This window comes from Rhinolophus sinicus, chromosome X, assembly GCF_036562045.2.
Source record: "Rhinolophus sinicus isolate RSC01 chromosome X, ASM3656204v1, whole genome shotgun sequence".
Taxonomy (NCBI): domain Eukaryota; kingdom Metazoa; phylum Chordata; class Mammalia; order Chiroptera; family Rhinolophidae; genus Rhinolophus; species Rhinolophus sinicus.
The window spans coordinates 43,662,914-43,687,595 of record NC_133768.1 but is presented as its reverse complement, the minus strand read 5'-3'; the positions used below and the strand labels follow the sequence as shown (position 1 = coordinate 43,687,595).

At 38.9% G+C, this 24,682-nt stretch overlaps 1 protein-coding gene across 6 annotated transcripts in view; it reads right to left on the bottom strand.

Annotated features, from left to right (window-relative positions):
• The window catches only part of KLF8 (KLF transcription factor 8), a 199,043-nt gene extending 177,267 nt beyond the window's left edge, over positions 1-21,776 (bottom strand). For 5 of the 6 annotated variants that reach the window (XM_074323664.1, XM_074323663.1, XM_074323665.1 and 2 more), the window contains exons 1-2: positions 21,080-21,588; positions 2,031-2,089 (exon numbers count right to left, since the gene is read on the bottom strand). Coding sequence is in view for 3 of the 6 variants with exons in the window: in XM_074323667.1 (XP_074179768.1) it covers positions 2,031-2,072 (42 nt within the window). In the remaining 3 variants the exon portion in view is untranslated. The other variant, XM_074323662.1, reaches the window with a different exon arrangement.
• Positions 21,777-24,682: the final 2,906 nt, after the last annotated feature.

The following is a 24,682-nucleotide window of genomic DNA, read 5'->3' as shown; positions in this document are numbered from 1 at the left end:
CACTTCACTTTGTGAGAGTTACAACAAAAAATAACATAAATGGATTAATAGATCTAATAGAATAGTGGACCTGAGAACCATATCAGTGCTAGCAAAATGACAGAATGCATATAGCATCAAAGTTGTACTGCAATATCTTTTGTGCCTAACGATATCTAGACAAAATATTAAATTCCTTCTGATGCCTGAAGGACAGATGGCAATCAAAATATATGCACACAAACACAACACACACACACACAGAGTACCCCCTCCCATTTGATTTTAGCAGTCTTCATTTTTCACAGTAGTAGATTTTCTAGCTATGTCTTCTGAACCTCAAAGTACCAGAAACCAAGCTCTCATTGAAAAGCAGTTTATCTTAAAAGACTGTAAATACTACCAACTTTGTGTCCTCTTGAAACACATAAGTTGCACTATTAAAAAAAGCAACAGCAACAAAGGATATCTTTATACATGTAGAAAAACACATTTTTACCCTGTGCGCTCCCATTAACATAGATGTATAATTATGATTTATGAATTTATCTTTTAAATCATATAGGAAATAAGATGAGATAAAACAAAAATACTGGCTTTATATTTTTTAAAAGCCTTTATCTATTATTCGAAGCCTAGCTCAAAGTCATACTTCTCATAAAACTGTCCCTGATTTCTAACAACTCAAGTGTTCTCTGAAGTCTTCAGGCACAATTTACCTCTTAATTGTATGTAGCCATATCATTCCTTGATAATAAAATAATGGAGTATCAGGAAAGGTAGTGGTGGAGGAAGAGAGGTGTACAATGTTGACTATTTAAGCCTACAGTCATTTTTTAGTATCAGCTGGTGAAACAACCTTCTTCTCGCTTTTACATACCGCTTTCCTCAGTCATCGCTTAAACACCAGCAACACAGCTGCTCCTTTAAAATGGTACAAAGGATTTCAAGAGTGGTCTAAGGTAATTTGACTAAGAAAAGTCTAAAGAAATATACATATAACCTTTATAGAGTATAGACAAGCTTCCATCAGGGCAGCAGCATTCTGGGTTAGTCATTACTTAAACCTTGGGACAAAGTGGGTGACTTTTATTTGTATACTAATATACATATCTTCCCACAGAAATCTCCAGGTGTTTCCATAGGTGAGTTGTTGGTCATACCATAAATTCCTTACAACTTATCTTCTATACCTAGAAGACCATACCTTCTATACCTGTATCATGACTGTGGTGATAGTTCCTGTTTTGTTCTCCAGATCCACACCTCGACCTTGTCCACCCTGCTTTGTGTCCCTGGAGGCTAGCTTATATGTACTCCATCCACAGGCTCCACTCTTCTCTTGCTTTTGGTTGAGGTTTGGCCAATTAGAGGTACCAGCAGGATTTGGAAGGAGAGAAGAGAGTGTGGTTGAGCCATTTATTCTCCCAGCTTCTAGGAGAATAGCTGTAGCTACTCATTCAGAGTTACAGGAATCACTCCCTACTTGCACCCATTCAGGCATAAGAGTACTAATAGCACCTACTGTTATTATTCTCAGGGTATTACATTACCCTTTGTGGTTTCCTTATCCCTTGTTCACACCTTTGTAAGTAGTTCTAGTATTAAACTATCCTTAAATTACTCGATATGAGTGTGGCATCTATTTTTTTGCTGGAATACTTACTGATCCAACTACCATCATAGTTACCATCCAAATAGTAATAGCCAACATTTATTAAGTATTTATTGTGTGCTAGGCTTTATTCCAAACACCTAACATTTACTGGTGCATTTAAACCTTTACAACTACTCTATAAGTATTATTTTCTTTTCTACAAATCATTTTATCTCTGGTTTCTTAATCTCTGTTCCAGATAGTTTCCTCTCCCATTTACTCTGAAAAGAAATTGGAACTGATTTCCCTCCATAGTTGCAAAAATAATAATAACGGTAACAGAAAGGCCATCCTTTGGTTATGTTCAGAGCAAAATAAGCAAGGAATAGGTAGAAACTTGCAAAAGGTCAGTAGTATAAATTTGATAAATGTCATATGGAAAGTTGTTCCTCACCTTCCATTTTCTTCTTTTTTGTTGTTGTTGTCCTTCTGTCATGAAGAATAATTTTCAGGCTACAAAGAGTAATGAGAAAAAAGGTTAAAACATAGATTGTTCAAAGGAGAGGCAGCAACAGTCCACAATAAGCAAAACATAAATCTGTTTTATAAGGTTGTTAAAAATCAGCCACCAGGAAGAGGAATGAAGAAATAAAGTATGAGAAGATATGTCAGAGATGTAAATCAACAATGTCTAATTAGAAATGAGGTCTTTGATCATCTTGTCCAGTACTTTTTCAATCACTCCACACTGCCATGCAATTAAATTGTATACCATACACAGTTTTGGATTGTTCTTTTTGTTTCGTATATGTTCATATTCTCCCAATGAACAGAGAAGACCATTCTCTTTCTTTTGAATCATATTGGTCTAAGCACAAATTAAATATCTGAAAAGAAAGCCATTCTGAATTAGACTGATAGCCTTAGTGGATGCTTCAAAGTCATGGGAGTAAATTGGATTGAGGTTAGTTATTGAGCTAAGGTGCAGTTTATAGGCATAGCATGACAAGTTAGAACAACATACCTGTAGCCTTTATCTATGCATTCACTCACTCATTCATTCATTCAACAGACATTTATTTATTTATTTATTTATTTATTTATTTATTTTAAATTAAAGTTTATTGGGGTGACAACTGTTAGTAAAGTTACATGTATTTCAGGTGTACTATTCTGTAATACATTATCTATATCTCACATTGTGTGTTCACCACCCAGAGTCAGTTCTCCTTCCATCACCATATATTTGATCCCCCTTACCCTCATCTCCCACCTCCCAGCCCCCTTACCCTCTGGTAACCACTAAACTATTGTCTGTGTCTATGAGTTTTTGTTTCTCATTTGTTTGTCTTGTTCTTTTGTTGTTTTTGGTTCATATACCACATATCAGTGAAATCACATGGTTCTCTGCTTTTTCTGTCTGACTTATTTCGCTAAGCATTATACTCTCAAGATCCATCCATGTTGTCACAAATGTTCCTATATCATCTTACCTCCGGATAGTATTCCATTGTGTATATATACCACAACTTCTTTTTGTTTTTTTATTTTTTTTAATTAAAGTTTATTGGGGTGACAACTGTTAATAAAGTTACATATATTTCAGGTGTACTATTCTGTAATACATTATCTATATCTCACATTGTGTGTTCACCACCCAGAGTCAGTTCTATTTCCATCACCATATATTAGACCACGTCCATCTTCTTTTAGAGCTCCCTCCCCTTTACCTTCTGGTAGCCCGTAAACTATTGTCTATGTCTATGAGTTTTTGTTCTTTCATTTGTTTATCTTGTTCTTCTGCTGTTTTCAGTTTTATATACCACATATCAATGAAATCATATGGTTCTCTACTTTTTCTGTCTGACTTATTTCGCTTAGCATAATAATCTCAAGATCCATCCATGTTGTCACAAATGCTACTATTTCATCTTTTCTTGAGATATTAATTGAGTACCTATTCTGCACCAAACACTCAAATGCTTTAGGATACCTATTAATTGATTCAACCAATATTGTGTCAACCATGTGGAGAAACCATTTTAAGTACTTTGATGAATAAAACAAAAACAGTCTTTGCTCTCAGAGACGACAAGTTTAGTGGGGATGGTAGACACTAAAAATGAACACTAATTAATTTGAAAATTTTAATTATTTTATTGTGGTGACAATGGTTAGCAAAGTTACATAGGTTTCAAGTGTACAATTCTATAATACATCATCTATATATCACATTGTGTATTCACCACCCAAAGTCAGTTCTCCTTCCATCACCACATATTTGTCCCCATTTACCCTCATCTACCACCTCCCTCTCCCTTTACCCTCTGGTAACTACTAAACTATTGTCTGTGTCTATCAGTTTCTGTTTCTTTGTTTATCTTGTTCCTTTGTTGCTTTCAGTTTTATATCCCACAAATCAGTGAAATCATATGGTTCTTGACTTCTTCTGTGTGATTTATTTCTCTTAGCATACTAATCTCAAGATCCATCCATGTTGTAACAAATAGCAGTATTTCATCTTTTCTTATAGCAGAATAATATTCACTTGTGTATATATACCACATTCTCTTTATCCAATCATCTATCAAAGTACACTTTGGTTGTTTCTATGTCTTGGCCACTATAAATAAAGCTCAACGTAAGGCAATATGGAGGTTCCTCAAAAACTTAAGGATAGAATTAATATATGACCCAGCAATCCCTCACATGAGTATTTACACAAAATTTTGAAAACATTTTTTTTGTGAAGATATAATTAAAATTTTATATGTGCTAAAAATGAGAAGTACAAAGTGCAATGAGAGAGTGCATGGGGAGATCTGACAAGGTGCAATGAGAGAGTGCATGGGGAGATCTGACAAAGTACAAGGGTTACAGTTTTACTCTAAACATGACCTTTGGGTTTAATGAAAAAGAACAGGAATTGGGGAGACATCATCAAAATGGTGGTGTGAGGTGAACCTCTGTAAATCTCCCCTGGAATTTACAACTAATAGAACAACCATAACTCCACAAAGGACTCCCTGCACAGCAGAGAGGCAAGACGAAAAGGTCCACTGCTAAATTCACCTAAAGATGGGCGATCTCAAGACTGGAGGAGGAGGGAAGGGTGAAGTGCGGAGACGGAGCCACGCAGGTGCAGGACTCAGACCTAGCTCAGTGCTCCGAGCTCGCTGCATCCCGGAACTACCACAGCTGCGGGAGAGGGAAGAACTCGGACTGCTAGGGCTCCGCTTATGGCCCACAGGGCTGAGGGGGCAGCATATAACACGGCTGAACCCAACGCTCACGGCAGAGACCTCGGAGAAAAGACTGAGGGAAGAAGGCTGAAAACGGTGGTTTAAGCCCTCACTGCCAAGCAGAGAACGGAAGCCTTAGGCACTGAAACAAGCTGCCGCCTCCCTACCATCCCAGAGCTCACCCCGACCCCACCTGACAAGTGCTAGAAGCCGAACAATAGCAGTGTCAGATCAAAAGAACAGAATGTTTGCTGTTCTGAGAATTGTGGACCACAGACACAGATTCCCAGCCCAACTAGTTCTGGCGAGGGGAGGGAGCTGTGGAAACAGGACCGGCTGTGGTGGTGGTCGCAGCCATTGCTCTGGGCCACCTCTCACAACTCACCCCACCCCAGGCCCCACTTATCAGGGCGGATCCCTACAGGAGTAAACAGAACTGCTGAAACACACGGGCTCTGAATCTGGTGCAGGAAGAGCTTTGGAACTTCAAAAGCTCTCCGCATACCCACCAGGACACTGCGCCCTGCTAACCAGGGAACTATCAATAGAGGAGAAGCCTATATCCCAGGGAATCTCCCCATTGTGTGAGAAGCTGGAATAGTGCAGAGGAAACATAGCACTACCGTGTGAGGGAGAAAAAAAAAAACACATTCTACCAACAAGTACTGGAAAACAAAAGAAAGACCTCTTCCTATCAACCTGTTGCAGAAGCCACTCCTGTAGATGTCTAGGAAGAGAAATAATAAATCAGTAATTGTCATGAATAACCAAGGCAACAAGACAGCTCAGAAAGAAAGTGAAAAGTCTCCAGAAAAGGAACTTAAAGATATGGAAATATGTGACTTAAATGACAGAAAATTCAAGATTGCAGTTCTGAAAAAAACTCAATGAGATGCAAGAAAACACAGAAAGGCAGTTTAATGAACTCAGAAACACAATCAAAGAACAACATGAGCATTTTACGAAAGAGATTGAAATTTTAAAAAAAGAACCAAATAGAATTTCTGGAGATTAAGAACTCAATAGAAGAAATTAAGAATGAAATAACCAGCTTAGGTAGTAGAGTTGACCAGATGGAAGAAAGAATCAGTGACATTGAAGATAGAAACCTGGAAATGACACTGATGGAAGAAGAAAGAGACTTGAGACTGAAATGAAAGAACTCTAAAAGAACTTTCTGACCATCAGAAATAGCAATATAAAAATAATGGGCATATCAGAAGAAGAAGAAAGACAGAAGGAACAGAGAATATATTCAAACAAATTGTCGATGGGAACTTCCCAAACTTGTGGACAGACTAGATACTCAAATCCAAGAAGCAAATAGAACACCTATACCTCAATCCCAACAGACCTTCGCCAGGGCACATTATATTAAAGCTGTCTAAAATCAACGACAAAGAGAGAATCCTCAAGGCAGCCAGGGAAAAGAAGACGGTAACCTACAAAGGAAAGCCCCTTAGATTATCATCAGATTTTTCAGCAGAAACTCTAAGCCAGGAGGGAGTGGAACCAAATATTCAAACTATTAAAAGAGAGAAATTATGAGCCAAGAATAACATATCCAGCAAAGACATCCTTTGGATATAAAGGAGGAATAAAGACCTTTCCAACATACAGAAGTTGAGGGAGTTTTCCAACACACAACCTGCACTACAAGAAATACTAAAGGAGGCTATTAGACCACCATCAACAAGGACAATCTGTGCAAACCACAGCATGAAAAGGGTGAGAGTAAAGGCCTGAACTGGAATATGGGAATGGAGAGAGGAAGCGTGCTGAAGAAAATGGAATACTCTAAATATCAAACTTTCTTTTACATAAACTTAAGGGTAACCACTCAAAAACAATCCCGAACTGAAATATGTACTGTAATAAAAGAAGAAACAGAGGCAAACATAATAGAATACCACCACACAGAAATAATAGACAACAATAAGGCAAAGAAACAATGGAGACACAGCCTTACCAGAAAACTAAAGATAAAATGACAGGAAATCCTCACATATCAATAATCACCCTAAATGTAATGGACTGAACTCACCAATAAAAAGGCACAGAGTAGCAGATTGGATCAAAAAACTAAACCCAACCATACACTGTCTCCAAGAGACACATCTCAGCTACAAGGACAAGCATAGACTTAAAGTGAAAGGGTTGAAATTGACACTCCAAGCAAATGGTACCCAGAGAAAATCAGGTGTAGCCATAATGATATCAGATGAAACAGACTTCAGGGTGAAAAAGATAACAAGAGACAAAGATGGACATTTCATAATGGTAAAGGAGACTATACAACAAGAAGACATAACAGTCATCAATATTTCTGCCCCCAATCAGGGAGCACCGAAATATACCAAGCAACTACTAACAGAACTAAAGGGAGAAATTGACCAAAACACAATTATACTAGGGGACTTAAATACATCATTGACAGCTATGGATAGGTCATCCAAACAGAAAATAAATAACGAAATAGCAGCCCTAAATGACACATTAGATGAAATGGACATAATTGACATTTATAGAGCACTTCATCCTAAAACATCAGACTATACATTCTTTTCTAGTGTACATGGAACATTCTCAAGGATAGACCATATATTGGGACATAAAATCAGCCTTAGCAAATTTAAGAAGATTGAAATCATACTAAGTATATTCTATGATCACAAGGCTTTGAAATAGGATATCAACTGCAAAAAGAAAGCAGGAAAAAACACATATATATGGAGATTAAACAACATACTTTTAAAGAAGGACTGGGTCAAAGAAGAAATTAGAGGAGAGATCAAAAGATACATAGAAACAAATGACAATGAAAATGCATCCTCCCAAAATTTCTGGGATGCAGCGAAAGCAGTTTTAAGAGGGAAATTTATATTTATTACAGACCTATCTCAAGAAACAAGAAAAATCCCAAAGAAATAACCTCTTGTTACACCTCAAAGAACTAGAAAAAGAAGAACAAATGAAACCCACGGTCAGCAGAACAAAGGAAATAACAAAAATCAGAGCAGAACTAAATGAAATAGAGAACAAAACGACAATAGAAAAAATTAATGTGACAAAGAGCTGGTTCTTTGAAAAGATTAACAAAATTGACAAACCCTTGGCTAGACTCACTAAGATAAAAAGAGAGAAGACACTAATTAACAAAATCAGAAAAGAAAAAGGGGAAGTTATCACGGACACCACAGAAATACAAAGGATCATCCAAGAATACTATGAAGGACTATATGCCACCAAATTCAATAACCTAGAAGAAATGGACAAGTTCTTAGAAACATATAGCCTTCCAAGGCTGAACCATGAAGAACTGGAAAATCTAAACAGACCGATCACCAGTAACGAAATTGAATCAGTCATCCAAAACCTTCCCAAAAGCAAAAGTCCGGGACCAGATGGCTTCACTAGTGAATTCTACCAAACCTTCAAAGAGGATCTAATACCAATCCTGCTCAAACTCTTCCAAAAATTGAAGAAGAGACAGTACTCCCTAACTCATTTTATGAGGCCAACATTACCCTGATACCAAAACCTGGTAAGGACAGCACAAAAAAGAAAACTACAGACCAATATCTCTGATGAATACAGATGCAAAAATCCTAAATAAAATTCTAGCAAATCGAATACAACAATGCATTAAAAAGATTATTCATCACGACCAAGTGGGGTTCATCCTCGGGCACAAGGATGGTTCAACATCCAGAATCCATCAATGTGATACATCACATAAACAAAATAAAGGACAAAAATCATATGATTATATCAATTGATGCAGAAAAGCATTTGACAAGATACAACATCCATTTATGATTAAAACACTTAATAAAATAGGTATAGAAGGAAAATACCTTAACATAATAAAGGCCATATATGACAAGCCCTCTGCTAATCTCATAATTAATGGTGAAAAACTGAAGCCCTTTGCTCTACGCTCAGGAACACGACAGGCTGTCCCCTATCACCTCTGCTTTTCAACATAGTGTTAAAGTCCTTGCCAGAGCAATCAGGCAAGAGAAAGAAATAAAAGGCATCCAAATTGGGAATGAAGAAGTTAAATTATCACTTTGCAGATGACATGATGCTATATATAGAAAACCCTAAAGACTCCACCAAAAAGCTATTAGAAACAATCAACGAATACAGTAAAGTTGCTGGCTACAAAATCAACGTACAAAAGTCCATTGCATTCCTATATACTAACAATGAAATCTCAGAAAAAGAAATAATACAAAAACAATTTCTTTTGCAATTGCAGCAAAAAGAGTAAAATACCTAGGAATAAACTTAACCAAGGATGTGAAGGACCTATATGCTGAAAACTATAAGACATTTTTGAAAGAAATTGAACAAGACACAAAGAAATGGAAAGACTTTACGTGATCATGGATGTGAAAAATCAACATAGTTAAAATGGCCATATTACCGAATGCAATATACAGATTCAATGCAATCCCCATCAAAATCCCAATGTCATTTTTTAAAGAAATAGAACAAAAAAATCATCAGATTTGTTTGGAACCACAAAAGACCCCGAATAGCCAAAGCAATCTTAAGAAAAAAGAACAATAATGGAGGTATCACACTTCCTGACTTTGGCTTGTACTACAGGGCTACAATAATCAAAACAGCATGGTATTGGCAGAAAACAGACACATAGACCAATGGAATAGAATTGAGAACCCAGAAATAAAACCACATAAATATGGACAGATAATTTTTGACAAAGAAGCTAAAAACATACAATGGAGCAAAGACAGCCTCTTCAATAAATGGTGCTGGGAGAATTGGATAGCCCCATGCAAAAGAATGAAACTGGACTGCTATTTGTCACCATGTACCAAAGTTAATTCAAAATGGATCAAAGACTTAAGCATAAGACCTGACACAATAAACTGCATAGAAGAAAACATAGGTACTAAACTTATGGACCTTGGGTTCAAAGAGCATTTTATGAATTTGACTCCAAAGGCAATGGAAGTAAAAGCTAAAATAAACGAATGGGACTATATGAAACTTAAAAGCTTCTGCACAGCAAAAGAAACCATTGACAAAATAAAGAGGCCACCAACTGAATGGGAGAAGATTTTTGCAAACAGTGCCTCCGATAAGGGCTAGTATCCAGAATATACAAGGAACTCATGCAACTCAACAACAAAAAACAAACAACCCAATTGAAAATGGGCAGAGGACTTGAAGAGACATTTCTCCAAAGAGGACATACAAATGGCAAATAGACATATGAAAAATGCTCAACATCACTAATCATCAGAGAAATGCAAATCAAAACCACAATGAGATATCACCTCACCCCAGTCAGAATGGCTATCATCAACAAGACAAATAGTAACAAGTGTTGGAGAGGCTGTGGAGAAAAAGGAACCCTCATACACTGTTGGTGGGAATGCAGACTGGTGCAGCCGTTATGGAAGGCAGTGTGGAGGTTCCTCAAAAAATTACGAATAGAATTGCCATATGACCCAGCAATCCCTCTCCTGGCTATCTACCCAAAAAATCTGAAAATATTTATACGTAAAGACACGTGTGCCCCAATGTTCATTGCAGCTTTGTTTACGGTGGCCAAGACATGGAAACAACCAAAATGTCCTTCGATAGATGAATGGATAAAGAAGTTGTGGTATATATACACAATGGAATACTATTCCGCGGTAAGAAAAGATGAAATAGGACCATTTGTGACAACATGGATGGATCTTGAGAGTATAATGCTGAGTGAAATAAGTCAGACAGAAAAAGCAGAGAACCATATGATTTCACTGATATGTGGTATATAAACCAAAAACAACAAAAGAACAAGACAAACAAATGAGAAACAGAAACTCATAGACACAGACAATAGTTTAGTGGTTGCCAGAGGGTAAGGGGGGTGGGAGGTGGGGGGTGGGAGATGAGGGTAAGGGGGATCGAATATATGGTGATGGAAGGAGAACTGACTCTGGGTGATGAACAAACAATGGGATTTATAGATGATGTAATACAGAATTGTGCACCTGAAATCTATGTAATTTTACTAACAATTGTCACCCCAATAAATTTAATAAAATAAAATTTAAAAAAAAAAATACCTAGGAATAAACTTAACCAAGGATGTGAAAGACCTATATGCTGAAAACTATAAGACTTTTTATTTTATTTTATTTTATTAAATTTATTGGGGTGACAATTGTTAGTAAAATTACATAGATTTCAGGTGTACAATTCTGTATTACATCATCTCTAAATCCCATTGTGTGTTCACCACCCAGAGATAAAGAAGTTGTGGTATATATACACAATGGACTACTATTCGGCGGTAAGAAAAGATGGTATAGGACCATTTGTGCCGACATGGACTGATCTTGAGAGTATAATGGTAAGCGAAATAAGTCAGATAGAAAAAGCAGAGATCCATATGATTTCACTGATATGAGGTATATAAACCAAAAACAATAATAGAACAAGACAAACAAATGAGAAACTGAAACTCATAGACACAGACAATAGTTTAGTGGTTTACGAGAGGGTAAGGGGGCTGGGGGGTTGAAGATGAGGGTAAGGGGGATCAAATACATGGTGTTAGAATGAGAACTGACTCTGGGTGGTGAACACACAATGGGATTTATAGACGATGTAATACAGAATTATCCACCTGAAATCTATGTAATTTTAGTTACAAGTGTCACCCCAATAAACTTTAATTAAAAATCAATAAATAAAATAAAATAAAAAAATGGGCCAAGGACATGAAAAGACATTTCTCTAAAGAGGGCACACAGATGGCGAACAGACATATGAAAAAATGCTTATCCTCATTAATTAGAGAAATAGAAATAAAAACCACAATGAGAAACCACCTCACTGCTATCAGAATGGCAATCATCATCAAATCAACAAACAACAAGTGTTGGCGAGGATGTGGAGAAAAGAGATTCCTCATGCACTCTTGGTTGGATTGCAGATTCATGCCCCCACTATGGAAAATAGTATGGAAGTACCTTAAAAAATTGAACATAGAACCCCCTTATGACCCAGCAATTCCACTCCTGGGTATCTATCCAAAGAAATATAAAACACTACTCTGAAAAAAATATATGCACCCCTATGTTAATTGCATCGCTATTCACCATAGCCAAGATATGGAAACAACTGAAATGCCCATCAATAGATGATTGGCTAAAGACACTGGTACATTTATACAATGGAGTATTACTCTACCATAAAAAAGAATGAAATCTTACCATTTGCAACAACATGGATGGACCTAGAGAATATTATGCTAAGTGAAATAAGTCAGACTGAGAAAGACAAATACCATATGATCTCACTTATATGTGGAATCTAAAGAACAGTGTAAATGAGCAAACAAAACAGAAATAGACTCAGACATAGAAAAAAAACTGTTGGTTGTTAGACAGGAGTGGTGCTGAGAGGGGGAGAAGGTGAAGGGATTAGAAAGTGCCAATTAGTAGACACAATATAGTCATGAGCATATGAAATACAGTACGGGGAATATAATAAAAAATGTTACAAAGGTTATGTAAGGTACCAGATGGGCACTGGACGCATCAGGGTGATCACTTCATAGACTGTGTAGATGCCTGACCAATGTGGTGCTGTACACCTGAAGCTGAAGTAGAATAATGTTAAATGTCAACTATAATTTTACATATATATATATATATATATATATATATATATAAATGGGAGGTGGAGCATAGCATTGGGAAGATAGTCAATGGAACTGTAACAGCTATATAAGATGTCAGAGGGGTAGTAGATTGGAGGAGGAGGGTTATCACTTTTTGAGGGGTGTAAATGTCTAACTATTACGTTGCTTTGTATACCTGACACTATTACTAAATAATGCTTGGTAATAACAAAAAAATTGAAAGAAAAAATATCATTGAAACAACAAGTGTGCAAAGCCTTAGCTGGAAACCACAAAACTTGGAAAGCTCCTGTGAGTCAAGGGTATCTAAGAAAGAAAAACACAGTAAATCCCTGTCATCCTGTATAATTCTACAGCCCAGGCATTACACTTATGAATGAAACTTTTGCTATTTCTTCAGTCCTGGGCATATCACCATTAGGTGCTCTCATTTAGACTACCACCCCTTGTTATCCAGGGCTGTTAACTCCTTAAGAATGCACTCACCAGGACCTATTCACTGGCCTTTAGGTGACTATAATGATTGATAAGATGATTTTAAGCTACTGGAAGAAGGAAGCCCTGTGGGATTCAAAGTACTAAAAGAAAGCCAGGGAGAGGTCTTCTGGCAACTTTGGCCAAAACAAATTGCTCTGTATAGTAATAGGAACAGATTCATCACAAGAAAGGACCAGTCCAGTGGGGGTGCATTGAACCCTACACACTCCCAAAATAACAGGACTTAACCTCGCAAGCAGATCGTATAGGCTGTCTGCAGTAGGTTGAAAGACCTCCATGAGAACATAAGAAGCTGCTACAAAGTGGACCAAAATAATGCTTGGTACAGGGGACACATTTCGAAGTCTGATCCACACATAATGATCCCTTTACAACTCCTCTCTGATTTACAAATGTGTGCCCCTAGTTTATATTATATGACCCTAGCCTCCTGGCCAGAGATCGTTTATCTAGGGGTAGGCAACTGACTTAAGCCAGGTCCATCAGTGCACATTCCGTTACTTGGTAATTGGAACTGAAACAGCCAGCCAGTACCTTTCTGTGTGACGGAACTGTAACATATGAACTCAGCAGATAAAGGAGCTATCTGTTACCCACTCTGTGCTCTAATATGCTAAGAGAGAAAAAATAAGCAGATATGCAGGGTTAAGCAGATAAGAAACATAGAAAGAAAATCAACTTGGATTCCCAGTAACTTCCCATTTTCAAAACCCAGTTCATTCCCAAGATCCAGTCACATTCCTCTTGTACTTCAACTAGCTCCAGCTAATTTCTGCCTTTTGCAACCAAATAATAGAAATGAATACATAAAATGTCTAAAGGGGCAGCTGCTGCTCAGTTTCTGGTGACTGTCATTATGCAATAGTATAGGCCCAGTGATGCAATACATTTCAAGTTTTTCAAGAAAGCTGCAAACCTATATTTTCATGAAATATTCCACCTTTTATATACTGCTCTACTACAATGCCATCAATGACCAGCAAAAGTGCTCCCCACTCAGGGAGCTATTAGAAATACATACAACTTTCCAAGGAACAAAATACAAACCATCTCACATCAGGTGATATTAGCTAGATAATAACATTCTTAGAGAACTAGCTGTTTCCCTGAGACACTATGGAGGGAGAATACTGACCTTGCTGCTCTCTCTAGCAGCTGCTTTTGCCCCACCTATATTATCACCAAAAGCAAAGAGTTCTCTAACCTCCTACCCTCCCTAACCCTACTCCATTCTCCTCTAGCCCACATTATGTTGATGTTCATTAACTGCCTTTGGTTATGTGGTTTTTCCTGCTTAGAATATCCTTTCCGCTCCACTCTGGCTATCCAAATCCTACCTATACTTCAAGGTGCAGCTAGGCTTCACAGAGAAAATAACACTTGAATTGGTTATCATGATATGCATAGGAGCTTACCAAAAAGAGAAGGATGGGGTAGAAGGAAAGGTGGAGGTGAGGTAATACATATTGTAAGAAGGAGGACATTTCTGGAAGTGCTGATAGCATGAACAAAGACATGGTATTTATGAAAGACCATGGCACGTTCAAGTAGTAGCAGTTAGTTTAATGTAGCTCCTGTGATGAGGAAAAGTCACAGGCAATAATCATGAAAGGTAGGTTGAGGACAGACTGTGAAGTGTCTTACGAAAATGCAGGATTTTAATCCTAAATTGTAAGTGATGTAGAGTCTTTGAAGGATTCTGATCATAGGACTGGCAAGATAAAAACATGTACTTTAGAAATATCCTAATATGTAGACCAGTTTGGAATCTCTATTAGTCTGCTCAGGCTGCCATAACAAAGTACTAAAAACTGGGTGGCCTAAACAACAGAAATTTGTTATCTCACAAATTTGTCTCACAGATCTGGAGGAGGTTCAAAGTCTAAAATCAAGGGATCAGCAGGGTTGGCTCCTTCTGAGGGCTGTAAGGGAACGATCTGTTCTAGGCCTCTCTCCTTGGTTTGCAGACAGCTGTCTTCTCCCTATGTCTCTTCATATCATTTTTCCCTCTATGTGAGTCTGTCTTTGTGTCCACATTTCCCCTTTTTATAAGGATACCAGTCATACTGGATCTTAATCCTGTCCTAACAACTTCATTTAAACTTGATTACCTCCATAAATACTGTGTCTCCACATACAGTCATATTCTGTGGTATTAGGAATTATGACTCCAACACATTATGAGGGACATTATTCAACCCATAACAAAGGTCATGGAAATTGGAGGCAGACAAAACAGTAAAGTAGCTATTTTAATAGGGCAGGTCAGACATGATGAAAAATTAAGCAAAGACTACAAGTAGGGATGGAGAGGATACAAAGATTCAAGAAGCAAAATCTGGAATGGAAGAAGGAAGAGTCATAGATGACTCTAGGCTTTCTTGTTTGGTTGGTTATGTGATTATTGGTCAGGGATAGAAATGAGAGTGGAGGGTTTGATGATAAATTCAGTTTTAGACATATTAAATGTCATGTATCAAGTTAAGATGTTCAGTTAACAGATGAATGAATGGGTGGCTCCAGGCTCAGGAAAAACATTCAGCTTGGAGATGCAGATTTGTCATACAGGCATTTAAATGGAAGTTGAAACTCTTAAGTGGATGAGATAGCGCAAATAAGGATTATAGAGTGGCAAGAGAAGAGAATGAAAAGAGCAGTCAGAGAGGTTGGTGGTAATCCAAGATAGAGTACTGTCATGTAAGACAAGGAAGGGAAGGTTTTAAAGAAGGAAGGAATGTACAACAACCTCAAATGTAGTCGTCAAGTATATTGAAAAGCTAAAGAGAGAGTACCGGACATGATATTTAGGAGATCTTTAAGTAACTTTGCAAAAGCAGTTTCATTAATGATTTAAACGGAACTGCAAAAAAAAAAAAAAAATGGGGTGGTGATTTGAGTGAGTATTGTTAAAGAAAATATTGATTTAGGGCCGGCCCGGTGGCTCAGGCGGTTAGAGCTCCGTGCTCCTAACTCCAAAGGCTGCCGGTTCGATTCCCACATGGGCCAGTGGACTCTCAACCACAAGGTTGCCAGTTCAATTCCTCGAGTCCCGCAAGGGATGGTGGGCAGCGCCCCCTGCAACTAAGATTGAACATGGCACCTTGAGCTGAGCTGCCTCCCAGATGGCTCAGTTGGTTGGAGCGTTTCCTCTCAACCACAAATGTTGCCAGTTCGACTCCCGACTCTCCTGCAAGGGATGGTGGGCTGTGCCCCCTGCAACTAGCAACGGCAACTGGACCTGGAGCTGAGCTGCGCCCTCCACAACTAAGATTGAAAGGACAACAACTTGACTTGGAGAAAAGTCCTGGAAGTACACACTGTTCCCCAATAAAGTCCTGTTCCCCTTCCCCAATAAAATCTTAAAAAAAATAAAATAAAATAAAAAAGGTTAAAATATTGCAAAAACCCCAATTACTTTAAAAAAAAGAAGAAGAAAGAAAGATTGATTTAGATCAGGGAACTAATGTGTTTGCAAGCTGAACATTAGGCAGTATAGCATATCATTCAAAGTATAGAATTTGTAGACTCGGGTTCAAATCTCAGCTCTTCCACTTACTAGCTGTGCAAACTTGGGCAAGTTGCTTGACTTTTCTGTGCCCCAATTTCAATGTAGAAAATAATAGTATTTACTGCATAGGATTGTTGTGAGCATTATATGAATTTATACTGGTAAAGTATTCAGTACAGGGCTTGGCACAGAGTAGGTCTTCAATAAATTTTAGAGATATTAGGTAGGGGCAGATGGGCAGGTGGGAGAACCAAAGAAGAAAAAGAAATTGAAGAGAGGAGAGAAGGAAGCTGATGGAACAACTTCTTAGAAGGTGTAGGAGAGAATGGATCCTCTTCCACTTACTAGCTATGTGACCTTGGGTAAGTTACTTTACTTTTCTGTGCCTCACGTTTTTTTTGTCTATAAAATGGTGATAATAGTACCTACTTTACAAGGTTATTATGAGGATTAAATGAAACAATACATGAAAACACTTCCCCACTGGGAAGGACTTGGGGAGAAGGTTAGTGAATAGCTTAGAAGAAATAATGTGTGCCAGCCAGACTGAAAGTTAAGTTTCCGAGTGAATAATTTTCACAATTTCACGACAGAGTAAAACAGTGCTACAAAATCTCATGATGTTTTCTTAAAAAGGTTAAACATTCTTCTAGTGCTAATAAATTTAGTGTGATTTTTTTATTAAAGTATGTTGAAAAGACTTTTTTAATTTAAGTAGTTTCAAATGTGTTTGAAACCTTTTTAAGATAATTATGCTATAAAACAATGGTTAATATGAAATTAAATTATATTAGTTGACATGAATTCAGCAATTTTCTTCAAAGGAATATTGTACCCAAAGCATAAAAATATAAATCATCTTGATTATGTTAAGGTGAACAATTGAAGATTCAGCCTCCTTACTAGAGTAGAATTTTAAGTAAAATAATTGTTGATTTATTTATTTATTTTCTTTAAAAATGGCTTTCTATGTTACTCAGAATAAAAGCCAAAATCTTTACAAGGTAGTATATGATCAGACCCTCTCTGTCTCTCTAACTGCACTGTCCTACCATTCTCCTTTTCTCCACTCCAGTGATACTGGCCTTCTTACTATTCCTTGAACACACCAAGCCTTTGTACATTCTATTTTCTCTGTACAGAACATCCTTCCCTCATGTATTCTCATGCCTGGCTCTCTCACGTCATTCAGATATATTCTTAAATATCACCATGTCAGAGAAGTTTTCCTTAACTATATCACATACATCTCCTCAATCTCAAGTGCCTTATTTTTTTCCTCCCACCTTATCATGGCCCAACAAACACCTTTATTGTTTAATGGCTTTCCCCTCCATCAACCCATCCTCATTAGAATATAATCTTCAAAGGGGCAGGGGCTTTGTTTTGTTAATTGCTCAGATGTCCCAGTCTTGTGCAGTGATGGCACAGAGTGGATTCTCAGTGTTTGTTGAATGGATTAATTAATGAATATTATAACACAATGTACTTTTGTGTAGATACCTTTGTATATCACAGCTCCCTACCCTTGAAGGCTGAGCAGCAACTAGGAAGGAACTCAGACCAAAGTAAATGCATAGGCAAGCTGTACTAGTCTAGGCAAGAATAGCCTAGCCCACCAGATATAGGCATTTTAGAAGGGGAAATGGGGGTCAAAACTACTAGCAAAATAGGAGGGGAGAGAAGGAGGGAGAGGGAGACAGGGGTGAGGAGAGAAAGAGAGAGAGAGAGAGAGAGAGAGAGAGAGAGAGAGAGAGAGAGAGAGAGAAAACAAAATGTCTTTTTTGCAATTATCCCCCATGAACCCTTTTTTGCCTTCACATAAACAGAAATTCTCTCCAATCCCAGGAAGCAGAATGAATGACACCAAACAATTTAAATTGCTCTGGGGAAGCCACTCCAACACCTTGGAGAAGGATTTATATTGCTTGCCTGTGGTACTTGTTAGTGGGTTCACAAACCTTTCATTGTCCTAGGAAGAAAATAACTATATTTCAGCGATGGTATTTTATGACAGCTATGAACTGCCTGTTTCCCGTATCCTGCAACTAGAAACTCTCCCAAAGGAAAATAAACCAACATGAACACAAAGGGACAATCAAATGTTAAAATGGAAGCACAGCAGTCTCTAACATACTCCATGCATACCAAATGCAGAAGGCTTGCTATGGAACCAGCACATAGTTCCTTCCCCACCCTCCATGCAAGCATGTGGATAGCAGAGTTCAGTGGGTGTGACATGTACAAGTGGTTTTTGGTTCTGGGACAAGACTGTACTCCCACTGATGAAAGTAACAAGGAGAGTTCCAGTTGAATTAATGTATCCTTTCTTTTTAGGAGCCCATAGGCCAGTGACTTTAGGGAGAAAGAACCCTAAGTGAGGCTTTCTTCTTTATCTGAATCCAGTGGACTCAATGATATGGCCATTAAGAATAAGATCCTTTTACTTGTCTTATTAAGGAGACCACCTCATGGACGGTGTAGATACCTGACCACTGTGCCGTACACCTGAAGCTGAATAACAATGAATGTCAACTATAATTTTATATATATATAGTCACAGGGTGTGGAATACAGCATAAGGAACAGAGTCAGTGGAACTGTAACAGCTATACACAATGTCCGAGGGGTAGTAAATTGAGGGAGGGGGGTTATCACTTTGTGAGGGGTGTAAATGTCTATTATATTGTTTTGTACACCTGAAACTACCATGTTTCCCCAAAAATAAGATCTACCTGGACAATTAGCTCTAATACATCTTTTGGAGCAAAAATTAACATAAGACCCGGTCTTAGTTTACTATAATATAAGACTGGGTCTTTATAATATAATGTAATATAATATAATATAATATAATATAATATAATATAATATACCAGGTCTTATATTAATTTTTGCTCCAAAAGACGCATTCAAGCTGATTGTCCAGTTAAGTCTTATTTTCGGGGAAACAGGGTACTTTAAAAAAGAGAGAGAGAGAGAACCTGATGGGAAAAAAAAAAGAATAAGGTCCTTTTGAGGTTTGGAAGACCAATTGAGGAGAGAGGAGATGGAGGAAGTTACTTCAGCTAAATATTGCCTAGGAACCTAGAACTAACACATGCCCTTGATGCAAATTGGCACTAGGGATGCAATGAAACCCAACACATTAAAGAAAGGAGGGGTTCTGTGACTTGCATTTAATATCAGAGACAGCTAAATTGGTAAACTGCAGAGCACTGGGATCATTCCATTGACCAAACAGAAACTTTCAGAGTGAAATACTAGCCCTAAAACCTCTAACAACACATTTTTATCTCTTTAACCTGTGTGATATCATTAGGCTCCATCCAGTCCTCCCTCCCCACCACCAAGCAGAAAAGTGAGAGACAAACATGGAAGAGATGTCGCTGGTTCATCTGAAGCCTTCTAACAAGTCTCCATCACATCAGTTCTTTTATTTAACATCAGAACAGAGATAGTGAAGCCCTCCTCCCCAACACAATATTCCTGACTGGACATGGACATGACAATGGCAGATGAGCCAAGCTATGCTTGGCTTCCCTATTGAAGCATCCTGCCCCTCTCTTTTTGCATGCCATTTTGACTTGAGTTCCTATCTCTTCCTGCTGGATCTCCCAGTCACTTGGGCTTGGGCATGTGGATGACTGGTACTAAAGGAAAGACAATAAACATGAACCACCGGAACTTTCACATGACAGACGCTAGGTAAATGTTGGAAATCAACTCCCACATTCATCTCTATATCCTAGGAACAAACCCTGGCCACCAATCTGTTAAGAATGGAGTCAGTGACACCACTCTATGAGGTCTGGACATATTATAGACACCACTTAGTGGGATCAGCCACAGGCAATGAATCTGGCATTCAATAAATATTTGTAGAATGAATTAACTTTTTCAAATCACCTGCACTGCCATGGCATGTCTCAGGAAACAGAAATTTTATCTGTCAGCTAAAACTGCCAATTGACTGCAGTTAACTAATGTGTAACTTGGCAACATTGCTCAGGGTGCACAACCTGACAATCAACTAGATATTGGAACCAAGTTTGGAGGCTAGTATGGAGAAAAAGCTGTCCTCTCCATACAAATACCCACAACACTCGTAGTTGCATAGTAAGGCGAGTCACTGCCATCCTTCTCGAAATTGAATTTCCAGTACAGATTTCCCTCAGTTGAACTAGTGCACTGTCCCTTTAAGAAGTCAGGCAAGATGGAGCCCTCCCAACTCACAGCTAGAGGCTTTAAGCAACCTGATAAGGATGCTGGAGTGTGACAAAAAGAAAGAACGCCTGGAGGGGTAAGTCGAGGTTCTAATGACTTGAGGGGAAACCCAGGCTCTAACCATACAAACATCAAACTGAGCTCGCCTATCCCGTGGGTAGCAGCTCCCCTAGGTTCTGAAGCGCCACCCCTCCTCCCCTTCCCTCCTTTTCTTACCCCACCCTGCTCCACCCTCTGGATCCTCCATGAACGAGTCTCCTTCTATAAGGCGGCTCTTTGCTGTCCAGTGATACCCCAGTGAGGGGGGGCAAAAGGAAGGGGAGGGGTGGGTAATCAAAATGAAAGGGACTTACTTTCGGATTCTGCGCCTCCGAAGGCATCCTCTTCATCCAGCCCGGGGCCAGGGCCAACGGACGGGGCGGGGCTGGGGTTGAGCTGATGGACTCGGGGTCCTCACTCCTTCGTACTACAAACCTAGTTCAGTGGAAGAGTTAGAGGGAATGGGCACCGACTAGGGCCGGTGTCTACTCGATTTTAATTATCTCAAAAGGAGACAGAAGGGTTTGAGAGAGTTGACCGTGGGTAGGAATGGAGGTGAGCTCTAAAGCCCTTCTTTTCCTCCCTTTCTAGCTAGCTTCCCCCGCCCGGCATTAGCGATATCAGGGGCAATGGTTTTCTTTTTTCTTCCTTTTGGTTTCTCCCAGCTGCCGGTCCCAGACCCCACCCAGCGGCTCCACCCCATCCACTGCTACACATTCTGTCAATCACCAGCCCCTTTAAAGCTGCATCGCACAACTTGGGTTTTCGTCTGTCTTTGGCGGGCAGACAGAATCACGGGGCTCCTGGCCTTTCCAAAAATGCTTCCGACCTTTCTGCTGAGTTTGGGAAGCTGAGGTTAGTTGCTAGTGGCGGCTTCCCCTCCCCCTCTGCTCCGAAGCTTTCATAGTTGGCTCCACCCAGACTCCTTCCGGGCGGGCCAGGCCCGGCCATACCCAACCCCATCTCTTTACTTTGTTTCTAGTAAAAGTGGTTCCCTAGGTTGCCAAATCGCCAAGAAAGTTTCTGCAGCGCCCTCTCTGGCGCCGCCCACTTCCGTATAGTTGATGGACTGAAGTGGCTACAGCAGATCCCTTGTCTCTGGGGCCTTTCCGTTTGGCCTAGCCCGGTATGCTCAGTCTTCTTTGTCTCTCATCTGTGTAAGTCTCGAGATTTCAGACTAGAATTGGGGGAGAAAGGGCAGGGATTCCCAGAAATGTGCTTCATGCCTATAACTCACCCAAAACAACCGTCCCACACCACCACCACTGGACTCCATAACTAGGCAGTTTAAAGTCAGAGAAGGGCCCTGAGGTCCCATCCACAATTATTAGTGGAACTCCAGAATGCATCATCAGAAATCATATTTAATGCAATTCACCATTCTAGTTAATGGCATCACCTGGTTGCGCAGCACCAAGCGTTGAGTCATCCTTAACTCCCTCTTTTTCTCTCACACTTCACATCCAACTCTTCAAGAAATCTTGTTGGCTCTGTCTTAAAAATATGTCCAGAATCTGACAACTTGCCGCCATTTCTGTTACTATCACTCTGGTCCCAGCCGCCATTGTTATATCCAGTTCCTTCCTACCTTTGACTTGATTTATAAAAACCTTGCTCATTCTCCATATGGCACACTGATCTCCTTTTTATTCAAATATGCTAAAATCTGTCTGACCTCCGGGACTTTGCAATACATTTTATTTTTATCTGATTCTACCCATAGTGGTCTCCAATATCCTTCAGATCTCAGGGAGGTTTTCCCTGACCACCCAGATTAAAGTAACACATGGCCCAGGCACTCTCTGTGACTATATCCCATTTTGTTTTTATGATACCACTGATGACAATCTAAAAGAATCTTATATGAGTATTTGCTTGTGTGGTAAAGTGTCTCTCCCACTAGAGTATAATCTCAGTAAAAGCAGGGATTTCATCTGTTTGTTCTCTGCACTATCCTCAGCATACTGAACAGTGGCTGCCATATAGTAGGGACTAAATAGTTGATGAAAGAATGATTGAAGGAGATATCTTCTGTGATCTAGCTGGGTGTTATCTGTTTTTAAACAAAAATCAAATTTAAAAAAAGGCAGCAAAAAGAGATGCACCTGTTATGAACCACTTGACCAATCTATTCTCCCTTAGAACATCCATCTGGATACCTTGCCTCTGGGCTGAGTTAGAAATGGTAGTTGGAACAGTGACCTAGTGGCAGAGTACTTTTATGTTGGCTCTTAAGGTTTGCAGTTGCTTTCTGGTGGTTGACTTAAATGTCTTTGGTTTTGTCAAATCAGCTCTAGGAAGCATAGTTCTTGAGGGCCTGGTCATCTGAATGAATAGAATCTTTGTCTCAAGATGTGTTTCTTACTTTGTAGTCAGAATACCTCTCTATGTTCTCTCATGTTCCCAAGGATGTATTAACTCATTTGATTCTCACAACCTCCCTATGAAGCAGGTATAATTATCTTCATTTTACAGGTGAGAAAACAAAAGCCCAGGGAGCTAGAGTGACTTGCCAAAAATTACACCTTAGGAAATGGTGAAGCTGGGATTTGAACTGGTAATATGGCTCCAGATACACATATTTTCCCACTACACTGTATTTCCTCAACTAACCTTATAGTCAGTCATGATATTGGGAAGAGCAGACACCCCAGCTGCTGGATCTTAATTGGTTAAAGATGAAGGGGAGCAGCTGTAATTATGGACATTTGTTACCAAAAGCAAGGAGGATGATTTGAGCAATTCGGTAAGCTATGACCTGATACAAGTCATAAGAGGCAATCACTCCCCTTTCCAATGGAAGGACCTAGGGCTGATTAGCTTCAAGAAGAGAAAACTGAGAATGATAAAAATTCTGTCTTTTAGGCCTGTCTTAAGCTGTCATTGACATGTCCTTGATTGCTTATCCATCGTGTGTCCTAACTCAGCTATCCGCCTGCTCATAGAAGCTACTCAGCTTGGCCCAATTCTCTAAACTTGTGGCCATGGATGACAGATACCTCTTGCTATGTCGCTGCATATACCTGAGCATGATACCATGGGTGGGTTTGAAAGATACCATGGTTATATTCTCAGCACAGTGCTAAGCACTGTGGAGTATAGGCAAAAAAAGGGCCCACAGAACTGAAGGTCAGAACTTTCCTATAACCCAATTCTACCACTTATTTGCTGTGTGGCTGCATGTAAGATTGCATGCAAGGGCCTCATATTTCTCATTATACAATGAGATTGAATTAATGGTTACCATAGGCTCCTTCTATCTCAGAAATTCCCTGTCAGTTCCTTTTGGTCAACTTACTGATGTCAGGAAGTTCTTATGACAGTAAAAGGCTTAGAATATCAATCTTCTGGAAAAAGTGAACACATTCCTATTGATGTCAGATTTTAGTAGATATAACATAGAATGTAGTGGATGTTCAATTAGCAAGGATTTACCTTCTTTGTAAGTGGTTTGAAATCATAGGTTGTTCTGTAATGGATATGTCTGATGTCAGTGATATGTGAACCTTTGGGCATAATAACATTCCAGGGGAAGACCCCTGACTCAACTGGGACAATCAGTTTCTCTCTCCTGGGCACATGACCTTTTGAATTGAAACAGAATCTGGGGTTACTGGTGGGGAAGTCACATTAAAGCTGGAGAGAAGATCAATAAATTCATATTGCTTTTATACCTAGAGCTGACTTTATTCCTGCCCTTTGAGTCAATTCTTCCCTTACCTCTGAGATACCTCACTATCTTTTCAATGTTCCCTATTAACCTAATGTGTTTTTTATTTTACTATTATTACTTATTTTAGCCAGAGTCTACTTCCTATTTACTGCTATATAATCACCATGTACCTGTCAAAAAGTTGTTATTTAATACGTGTTATAACAAATATTTACTAAATCCAACTTTTTGCTAGGCACATAGT